The following is an 11,483-nucleotide window of genomic DNA, read 5'->3' as shown; positions in this document are numbered from 1 at the left end:
ACTTCGTGTAGGTTTTATGAAATGTTTTAATATGTTCTATTCTACTTAGCCACACTTACATGCTCTATTGTATGCAATTTCTGCTCAATTTTTAAGGTTGTTTTAGGAATAGAAGTCATAGAATCACTTTAAGGAGGGAAGGGTGAACAAGAATACTAGGTAACATTCTTTCCTGCCTTCTTCCACACCTTAAATGTGGACCTTTGAAAACTGATAGGTAAAAGTTATACATGTCAGTGAGGAAAATGGTACATGTATCTGTGATGTTAGCTGTCTTTTAAGTTACTAAATAGTTCTTTCTGTTCTGTTCTAAGATGACTTCTTAGTGCTCCATCTCTCTGACCTTATTCGAATGGCATTCATGGCTGCGACTGATCACAGCAACCAGCTACGAATGGCAGGTCTTCAGGCTCTTGAAGACATTATCAAGAAATTTGCATCTGTTCCTGAGCCAGAGTTTCCAGGCCATGTGATACTGGAGCAGTATCAGGCAAATGTGAGACCTCCTTTATAAGTTCGGGAAATTGTGTATTTATTCCAATATGCCAGTATTAACTTTGAGAACATTTTGTAACTTTTGTAACTTCAAAAGACCTGTGAGGAGATTTTTCTGTGTGTGAAATTGTGCTGAAGAGACACGCTTATTTACCTCTTCAAGTTTTATTTTTGTATCTCTTTTTATTTATTGTAGTTCAGTAGCTGACAAAATGAAAAATTCAGTAGCTTGAAAGCCAAATGTTGTAAGTTACATTAAATTTTTGGCAAAAGTGGCTTTTCATTTGTAGAATTAGGAATTGGAAAATACAGCTGAATCAGTTCTAGATATAATCTAATAAATCTGTTTTCTTGGAAATGAGTGAATATACTTCTGTTTAGAAGAAAACTACAAAAGTATACCAGTGGGAAATGGGGAGTTGAAGATTTATTTTGGGGTATTACTGCTTTTTTTTCTTGCATAGCTGAATATTTTCACCTCCTTTGTCTTCACTGTGTCTTCAAGATCTTTTTCAATACTTTTTAAAGGCAGACTTTCATACTTTTCACTTCCTGCCCCTTTTTTTCCTTCCTTCTGTGGAGCTGTAGCCATTGCTTCTTCTCTTTGACTTGGTTCCTTTTGTTTCAGAAAAATGCTGCCTTATAGCAACTGCCTAAAAGGCGTTTTTTGGTCAGTATTTGTCATTTGAGGAACTTGATGCAAATCCAACCATAAACATTTGATTTCACACTTCTATTCCTTTGGACATCAAAAGGTCATTGGCTTATTGAGCGTTAGCAAAAATTTCACCTGTAATACTTGAATGATTAAAAGGATACTCATTAACGTAAGATACTACCACATATTTGACAAAGGTAGTTGAGACTTAAAAAAGACAATAAGCAAGCAGGAAAAAGGTGATTTAAGACTTTGTAGTTGTTGTTTAAAGAATGGTATTGTAAATATATTCTAGACAGCAAGGATACGTTTGGGGTGTAATTATAATGCCAAAATTAGGAATTTTGTCTTGCTTGTTTTGTATTGGTCCTTGACCCTTAAACAAGATGAGATGAACAATGTTGTATCCCTATTGTTTTAGTTGGATTTCTTAATTTTTCTTCCTATCAATAGGTTGGAGCTGCTCTGAGGCCGGCTTTTTCCCAAGATACACCATCCGATATAACTGCAAAGGCCTGTCAGGTACGGAGGAAAATGTTCAGATACTATAAGCAAAAAAACTAATTTTCCTTCTCTTTGGAAAAAGGATGCAAAAGAGAAGTAGTATCAAATGTCTGGAAGATGATGTAAACTTAGGCTGTGATGTTTTTGCATCTTTTGAGTTTTCTTGTCATGTATTTTGTTCCTCAGAAGTGCAGAAGTCTTTTTAGGGAGCTACATAAACGTGTCTGAAACTAATTATGTCTTCATGTCAATTCTGCGTTTGTTCCTACAAGAAAAAAAAAAGGAAAAAAACCTTTACTTAATGAAACCAAGAGTAATGTATTTATTGAGTTTTCTTTCAGTCTGATCAAATACTTGGATTACTAATAATGTACCTTCCAACACTAAACTTCCATTCAGTTTAATGCTCTATTTTCGATTTTACCATTTAGAATATCTGAACATTCTCATTACAACCATAATAACAACTTGTTAGTGAAATTTTGATAATTTTTTTTTTTTTTACACGTGTGTGGTTTTTTTTCTTGTGTGTGATCTTGCATACTGTAGTTTAAACCAACTATCAGCAACATAGCTGTGGTAGTATCTGGAATGTGTTTTGCACAGTGAAATTACTACTGTAGTTTAAAGCAGCAGTTTAATTATCTATGCAAACATCAGTTTTGAAACAATAACGCTGTGTACATGAGTTCTATTTAGTGAATTTGGTCCAGAAGGAGTGTGACTTTGTCTTGTTCTTTTATAATCTTAATTTCCAGCAAAACTTGTAAGGATAGATCAAGTACTGCATAATTTGGTATCTACACGTAGAAAAGTCTATGTCCATCCTGACTTACAGAATGTTTCTGTACATTTAAAACTAGATGAAGAGGCAGTTTGTGTGAAAACTTATTCTGTGTAAGTTGTCAAAATCTTCTCTGTTCAGCTGGTTTCAAAGTGGATGTGTGCATGTACAGGATCAAATGGTTAGAGATTAGTTTTGGATATTGAATTCTCTCTAGAAGTTACATGGACAGAGAGAAGCTTCACTGAATGAGTTGGATGTTGTTATTTTTATGTATTTATATGAATGAAACGGGTGTTGACTTGCTGAGCAGCAGGATTGAAGCTGGTCTTCATCCTACTGCAAATGAATAATGGATTTGTGAGACATTTTCAACAGCTTTGACCTGTACATCTTTGGGACACTTTTGGTGTTTGTTTTTACATTATTTTAAATATGTCCATCATTCTAGATTATGAGAGTCCCTTCCCCAAAGGCTTTCATGGAACTGGTTCTCTAGAAGCAAAATAAAAATTGGAGATTGGTCAAAAATGCCTTGGAAAAAGAGTTTGTAAAACCTGAACTGCTTGGTTTTTTTGCTTCTGTTCCTTATCCTTGTAGAATCATCACCAGAATAAGAGCAGTTCTTCTGAAAGAATTTGTCCCTTTTTATCTTTGTAGAAAAGCAGTTGCACCGAAATTCTTCTATTGTGTCTGCATTATGCCTGGGCATGAATGTGTTTCATAGAATGAATGCCAATGTATAGCATTAGCCAGGAGCAGCAGATCTGTGTGATGCTTGTTATTTTAAGTACCTATTTGGATCCATTTAATTCAAAGAAAAAGTGAAGAGATACCCAACTGTCTGTCCACTATGTCTCATATCGATTATTCTAGATATAGAACTGTTGGTTCCAAATCATAACTCAGATTTTCAAAGATTTGTATTTCACTCATTTCTAGTTGTTTTCTTGACATTAGTGATTTGAAAGCTTCTCATTAGTATGGAGCCTTATATATTAATTAGAGAGGCATGGGTTTCTAAAGATGTACTTTTATTGACTGCTGTCCAGTATATTCTTCACAGGGAATGCAATGGCACATTACCTGAAGGATTTGACCAGACACTTGGGAACAGAATAAAAAAATTGTTACTACTTATTTGTGGAGGATTAAAAAACTATTTTAAGTATTAATATGCATTGCAAATACAGCCTTTGTAATGACTTACCTGAGCAGTTCTGTTGTCATGGGTGGGAATTAAAAAAAGGAAAACCTCAGGTTTATTTGTGTTAAGCAGGACGAGAGTGGCAAAGTTTTTGGTGGTGATTGTTCTAGGTTTTGTTTTCTTACTGATTAAATTTTTTTGTTTATAAGGTTGCTGGGTTTTTTTGCTAGTTTAGAATGATTCTAAACTTTGTTGTCTAGGTATGTAGCGCTTGGATAGGAAGTGGGGTTGTAAGTGACCTGAATGATCTTCGCCGAGTTCACAACCTTCTTGTCTCTTCCCTGGATAAAGTGCAAGCAGGAAAGGGATCTTCTAGCCAGCTTTACCGAGAGAGTGCAACTACTATGGAAAAACTTGCAGTTCTGAAAGCATGGGCTGAGGTAAACATTGACCTTTGAAAGACTGAAAATATTTTACAGAGTAATAGCAGCCTTACACCTCCCTGGCTGCACCTGTCCTTCTAACCTCCTAACCTGTTGCACTTTCACTCCTGGGATGTTTTAATCTCTATATCTTTCTCTGTTGCTTTTTCTGCCATTCTGTCAATCCATATTTACAGTGAGGCTTGATTGTTCTTTGTTTTACTGCACTTTTCTGTATCAAAATACACACTCATACCCTATCACATTTTGAATTTCTTCTCATCTTATTGCTCTTAAACTTAAAAAACCCTCCAGAACCAAGCAAACAAAAAGCAAACCCTTCTCTCCCCAAAAAACCCCTCAGAAATCAAACAACTTTGAAATATATTCTGGTATAATATTGCAGTTAGTTAACTAAGAGTTTGTCAAAGTGTTCCTGATTGACACGTTTTAGAAACAAAAGCGTGTAGCCAAAATATTTTAAGAAAGTGCCATTTATGACCCTGTTACATATGTACTGGTAGAAATAAAAGGAAAAAAATAAATAAAATGTAGTTGTATTGAAAATCTCTTTCTGTCATTTTCTGGTGAGTTATAAACATATGGAATCTGTTACATTCACAAGGGAAAGGCTGCTGCTTTTCTTTCTTTTAAAAATCTCACAGCACGTATTTTCATATCTTCTAGGTGTATGTTGTTGCCATGAAGATTAAGAAAGAAGCGGAGACCAAACCAAAGCGTGTTTTAAAGAGCACAGAGGAGGATGAGGATGATTTTGGTACTGTAGATGAGTTGCCACCAGACAGTTTGATCACACTTGTACAACCTGAACTGCCTGCGCTCAGCCGACTCTGGTTAGCTGCGCTGAAAGATTACGCTCTTTTAACTTTACCAGCTGAATTTGCTACCCAGCTTCCACCAGATGGTAAGCACTGAAAGAAAACTGTAGTTGAACCTTCAGAATTATTCTATAAATTACTTGGCATGCATGTTTTTTTGCAAGTGAAAAATTTCTGCCTGTGCGTGATAGAAATATGTTTCAACTTCGAGCTTTTTTCCTTCAATCTGAATGAATAGACTCTTTATCTGAATTACTGATGTCTTTGTGGAATTAAGAGTATGTCTGCACCTCTAATACCTTGATATGAAATGCAAAAAGATGTTATTGTAAGAAAAACACAGCCCCCAAGATTAGAGTGGATATGGCTTACGTTATTTTACTGAGTTAAGAGTGAATGTTCTATATGAAAAATATGCTGCAAGACCTGATGACTGTGCCTGCCTTTGCTCTCTGCTCACTGCTTCATCATGGCCAGTGTGCTTTCCTATGAGAGGTACTGATGTTGCTACAACGTTACTACACAATTGGAATTTACTCTCACTAACAAGTGTTATACCTGAATGTTTACATAATCCAACACACCCAGAATAAATGTGCTGATAAATTTAAAGTACATGCTTGTTGTCTATTATTGGCAGATAATTTTAGAATTTACCTTTGCTTTGCTAATTTAACAGGAGGAGCATTTTACACTCCAGAAACAATTGATACAGCTAGACTGCATTACCGAAACTCCTGGGCTCCCATACTACATGCAGTGGCACTTTGGCTGAACAGTACAGGATTTAATGTGTCAGAGTCAACAGAAGAGACTGCTGCAGCAATGCCCAGTTCACAGAAACGTGCTACATCCATTATGTTAAACCAGACACCTGGAACTCCACCTGCCACTAAATCTTTACCAGAGATAAACAAAGATCGAATGCACTTAATTTTGGGTAAGAGTTGCAAGTTAAGAGCTCAGTAGCAGCACATCATGGTATGAAACACTATGGGAATAAGAAAAGATACTTTTCCTGAAATCTAGGAGGTTTAAGATGCATTATATATCTGGACATTAATGTTTTGAAAATCTGTGTCTCCTTTCTATCTCTGTTTGTTGTGTTCTTTATAGCATTGGCAGAATATTTGTCAGTATGATTATTGTGATTTTTATGGATAAGTTGTATATCTAGTTTATTTATGTAATTAAATAAAATGAGTAGGAACTGTCCTACACTGTAATATACTCAGTGCTGGTGAGGCCACACCTGGAGTGCTGTGTCCAGTTCTGGGCCCCTCAGTTCAGGAAGGATATTGAGGTGCTGGAGCAGGTCCAGAGAAGAGCAACAAGGCTGGTGAAGGGACTCGAGCACAAGTCCTATGAGGAGAGGCTGAGGGAACTGAGGTTGTTCAGCCTGGAGAAGAGGAGGCTCAGGGGAGACCTCATCACTCTCTACAACTCCCTGAAAGGAGGTTGTAGCCAGGTGGAGGTTGATCTCTTTTCCCAGGCAACTATCAGTAAGACAAGAGGGCATGGTCTTAAGCTGTGCCAGGGGAGGTTTAGGTTGGATATTAGGAAGAAATTCTTTACAGAGAGGGTAATCAGGCATTGGAATGGGCTGCCCAGGGAGGTGGTGGATTCACTGTCCCTGGAGGTTTTTAAGATGAGAGTGGATGTGACACTTAATGCCATGGTCTAGTAACCACGGCAGTAGTGGATCAAGGGTTGGACTTGATGATCTCTGAGGTCCTTTCCAACCCAGCTGATTCTATGATTCTATGATTAATACAGATGATACAAAATTTTGTGCTTTAAAGATGCAAAAGCTGCAGGGTTAATTAAAATACCCTTATAAAAATACTGTTCAGCAGAGACTGATATTTGACAATTCACATGAGTAGCTTTTGTATCAGTTTTTCATCTGTGAGCAGCACTCACTGTTGTCCTCTGTTGTTACCTAACACCTTTAAGGGGTGGATGTGATCTGAGAAATGCCAACAGTTTCCTGAGATATACAGATATTTAAAGCCAGAATAAAGTGCCATATGTATAATATGAATATTGCGTATTTTTTGAGGCTTAACTTCATCTCATTTATCTTTACATTTTAAAGAGTTCAAGAAAATAAAATGCAGTTTACAACTGAAGGATTCAGAAGTCTGACTTAAAGATCTTTAGATTTAGATAGATTTCTGTTCAGTAGTCCAAGTTGCTTGTTGTTAGTCCAAGTTGCTTGTTGTCACTGTTTTTTTTTTTTTTATCCTGCCTAATTTTTGGGAAGACATGATGCAGAAGAGGAAGCAAATGCAGTTTTGGTCTTTTTAATACATAGACCCTCTTTTAAAGGAAGAAAAATTGAAAAAACACATTATCTTTCTAAAGTTGTTAAGAACCTGCTATACTTAAAGAAAAATTTAAAAAGAAAACTTGATTTTATGATGATATGAACATTCTTTTTAATTATTGCTCTTTTCAGGTGTTAGTATACAGTTTCTGTGTTCCCCACGACCTGAAGAGCCTGTTGAGCATGTTACATCTTGTTTACAAGCACTTCATACTTTATTGGATTCCCCTTGTGCCAGGATCCATATTGCAGAGGATCAGGTAATGTATGATCATGTTGTGACAATGAGCTTTTTCTAGGTCTTGGTCTTTCCTCTATGATGATTACAAAAGCTGTAATTATTTTTCATGTGAGAAAAGTATTTGCTCCTCATAAACAAGTGACATAACAATCAGGATTCGTTAAGTCCTAATTAATTTTTTTATATGTATTTTGTTTTACTGTAGCTCCTTGGTGTTGAACTCTTGAGTGTGCTTCACCGACTGCTCCTGACCTGGGATCCTCCCTCAGTCCAGCTACTGGTTACAGGCGTTGTCCAGCAGATAGTAAGAGCAGCTCAAGATTATTTGCAGGAAAAAAGAAACACACTAAGTAAGATTTTGAAAATGTGGCTTGCTTTGCAGAGTAAATAAGTAACAGGTTTTTGTCTTGGGAAAGGAACTCAATTGCATTAGAGTATGGTTACACTGAGGAGGAAGATGCTGTGTATTCCACAGATAATTTTGTTTGTATTCGTAATTACCTGCTGATTTCTTAACTCTTGTAAGATGTAGTTTTTCTTCCTCTGATCATTCTAGTGGTTATTCTTTTCATGTAATTGTTTTCATTCTTTTTTCTTGAGTGGTGAAAGTTATACCCAGCACTCCACTTAAGGTCTAGGACTTTCTAATACCTTGCTCAGTTTCCTTAAGGTTTCTCTACTAACTGCCTCCTTAGCACTTCGTTTGCCTTTTTTTCTGAAGTTCAGTGGTTTAGTCCCTGGTGTAGGGTTTTGTGGTGTGTCCCTGGCACAACTGGCATTCATGAAGTGAGTGAACTGCTAGTGGAACCAGGATGAAAAGTTGCCTGCCCAGAAGATCTTGCCAGGAAGTGGAGCAAACTTGCACCTGGGTTCTTACTTCACTGACATTCAGGGCATTCAGGGTGTGTCAGCAACCAGAAGCTCTGGGAACAGGATGTCCAAACAGAAGCAAGGCAGTTGGCATGGAAAGGCATGCTTATGCAGCCCAGAAGTGCTGCTCAAGACTGTACAAGACTGCTGGAGTCAGCATAATGGTGGCAGTGACATACAACAAGACACATTCTGCTGACTGAGGAATAATCACCTTGGTACATCAGACGTCTACTGACCGTGCTGGAATTTCAGATGAAAGTGCTGATGTGACTGTCCTCCAGATGCTTGTCTGTGCAGCTAGGGCCAGATCTCACCTGTGAGACGTGAAGGAAATGCATGTGAAGGTGAGCAGAGTGTATGATCTCTGGAAAGGCAATGGAAGAATGAAATGTTCTTCACAGAGGTCCTGCAGGTGCAGGGCTGAAGTCCATGTTTCTCAGGAAAGGCAGCCGTAGGCTATGCTGGAATATGGCCTTGGAGGATGACATTTGCATGAAGGTGGCAGCTACAAGATGGTGACTTCAGCAACAAAAGGCTCTATCTCCAGATATCCAGTTGGAGAACACTACAGAGATCTGCCAAGAGAGGAGGAGCCAGTTCTGACCCACTTTGATGGGTCAGAACTGATACCACTTAGAAGTAGTGAAGGGTGTTACCAGTCAGGAGCTGTCTTCTTTGCCACAGGCTGCTTAATCAAGAAGGGAAGATGGGTGAAGCCATATTAAAACAACTGGAAGAAGCTTCCAATCAAGCTGTGGGAGCCTTGAGAGAGGCTTTTGCCATCCAGTCGTGTGCTGGAAGGGTGACACTGCAGGATGCTAACACTGAGAAGTGTATGAGGCACAGGTTTTTTCAGTCCAAATAAGGGAGAGGCTCAGTGGATTTGCTCCTCGCTAAGAAATGGTTATGAAGGTTAATGGTAGTTGTGGCTACAGCAGCTATGTGATAGTAGGGCTCATGATCTCAAGGGAAATGAAGAAAGCAAGCAGCAGAGCAAAAGCTTTGGCCTGACTTAGCAGAATTTGGCTTGTCAGGGAGCCTGTAGACAAGACTTTTGTGGTAAGCTTCCCTGAAGGGCAAAGGAAAGAGGGATTGTTCATCTTCAATGACAAAATAAAGCTCATTCAAAACCATCAGCGGGAGGCTGACTTGGCTGAACAGAAACTTCTGATCAAACTCAAATGTGACAAGGAAGTATATGAATGGTGGAAGTGGGGCCAGACTACCCAGGAAGACTCCTGAAGACTCCTGCTTGGGTATGGTGGAGTGGAATTGGGAAAGCCACAACTTAGCTGGAACTAAATGATGGTGAATGTCAAGTATGGCAAGAAGGACTTTTATAGATATGTTGGCAGCAAAGAGATGAAGGAAATTTGGACCCACTGCTGAATGGAATGAATGATCTAATGAAAAAACATGGTGGGGGAAAAAACGAGGCGCTGTTATCTTTTTTGCTTAGTCCTCCTGTGTCTGTATCTAGTGAGCAAGTTTAGGGAAGAGAAATGCTACCTGCAGCAGACAAGCATCAGGTTAGGGACTGCTTACAAAACAGCTGGACGTACCCTGGAACCAGATGGGATGCATCTGAGGGGGCTGGCTGATGACATGCTAAGGTTGTTGCAGTTATCTTTGAAAAGCTGTGGTGCTCCAGAAGGCTTTCCAAAGAATGGTAAAAACCAGATGCTATGGCTAACTTTGAAAAACAAAAGATGTAAGGTGGATTTTTGGGATACCATCTTGCCAGTAAGCCTGCCGTGTGTGTTGAGAAAATTCCTTTGGAAACCACTTCTTAGTACATGAAGTAGAAAAATGTGATTTGAAATAATGAGCACAGGCTTACCAAGGACAAATAATGCCTCATCCCCCTCTGTGATGAAATAACTGGCTTTGGATGTGGAATGGTGGATATTTTGCAAGGCTTTTGACCCAGTACTTCATAATATCATTGTCAAATTGGAGCAGTGTTGACTGAAAAGTGGGAGAACAACTAGACTGCTGTGCTTGAATGGAGTTCAGAGATTCAAGTCTGACTTGCAGCTGGTTGCCACTGGTGTTTCTTAGAGATCAGTGTTGGCCTGCTACTGTTAAACATCACCATGAACAACCTGGACGATAGGACAGAGTGCAGCCTCAGCAAATTTGTGTATGATACCAAATTGTGCAAGTGGTAGATATGCTGGAGGGCAATGCTACCTTTCAGGGGAATTTTGAACTGCAGGACCGAGAACCTGCTGAAGTTCGGCAAAGACAAATGCAAAATCCTGCATTGGGATGGAATGTGCATTGGTATAGGCTGGCAGGCTGACAGATTGGATAGCAGATTTGCCAGATAGTGAGTGGTGTATGTGAATCTGTAGTATGAAACCTATGCAATGCTGGAGAGTCTGTTACTGGGCTGTGTTAGAAAAGCGTGACCAGTAGATTAAAGGGTATGGTTGTCCTTTCAGTTTGAGCTTGTGAAGATGCATCTGGAGCAGTGTCTATTTTTTTTCACCCTTCCTTCTCATTCTGAATAAGAGACATGTTGACAAACATGAGGGAAGTTCAGTGAAGGTCCACTAAGCTGCTTAGGGAGGTGAAGTATGTGTGACCCCATGAGGAGAGGCTGAGAGCTGAATGTGTTTAGTCTGCAGAAGGGAGGGTTAATATGGGATAGAACAGCAATCCCCCTTCTTAAAAGGGATTTAAATACAAGGCCAATCTAGAGACTTCTGAAAGGCATATGGTAGAAGAACAAGAGGCAATGGACACAAATTGCAGTAATGGAAATCCAGATGGGATACAAGGAAAAAATTAGTCATTGTGGGAGTGGTGAAGCAGTAGAACAGATGTCTAGGGATGTTGTGGCATCTCCATGCTTGCAGATATTTAACACTGAACCAGGAGTCTGAAACTAACATCAGTCTGAAAGCTACTTTCTGAGGTACTTTTAGTAACCTCTTCCTTTTAGCAGAGAGTCTTCCTGTTCAATCATCCCTTTACCATTTCTTCAAAAATCTCACATATGTACTGTTTCCATCTTTGCTAGGTAAACTAGTTTCCAAGTGGCAACCTGGTTAAGTTAGGTCTGCTGTATTTTCTGTTACCTGAAAGAAGTGAATTGAAACCCAAAGAATATTCTCTTACTACGGAAAATTACTATCTTAATCTGGCACAATATACTGTTCATAAAAAAAAACCCCAGCTGATAG

General features: G+C 38.7%; 1 protein-coding gene across 1 annotated transcript in view; it reads left to right on the top strand.

Annotated features, from left to right (window-relative positions):
- HEATR5B (HEAT repeat containing 5B) overlaps window positions 1-11,483 on the top strand; it is a 52,457-nt gene that overhangs the window by 28,206 nt on the left and 12,768 nt on the right. Inside the window, exons 22-28 of the mRNA XM_017806596.1 lie at window positions 315-496; window positions 1,607-1,675; window positions 3,849-4,028; window positions 4,698-4,935; window positions 5,529-5,789; window positions 7,311-7,438; window positions 7,625-7,769. Of these exons, the coding sequence (XP_017662085.1) occupies window positions 315-496; window positions 1,607-1,675; window positions 3,849-4,028; window positions 4,698-4,935; window positions 5,529-5,789; window positions 7,311-7,438; window positions 7,625-7,769 (1,203 nt within the window). The remainder of the gene's footprint in view (window positions 1-314; window positions 497-1,606; window positions 1,676-3,848; window positions 4,029-4,697; window positions 4,936-5,528; window positions 5,790-7,310; window positions 7,439-7,624; window positions 7,770-11,483) is intronic.

The sequence above is a fragment of the Lepidothrix coronata genome, unplaced genomic scaffold (genome assembly GCF_001604755.1).
Source record: "Lepidothrix coronata isolate B3197 unplaced genomic scaffold, Lepidothrix_coronata-1.0 Scaffold16, whole genome shotgun sequence".
In the NCBI taxonomy this organism is placed as follows: domain Eukaryota; kingdom Metazoa; phylum Chordata; class Aves; order Passeriformes; family Pipridae; genus Lepidothrix; species Lepidothrix coronata.
This window is presented reverse-complemented; position numbering and strand designations above follow the sequence as displayed.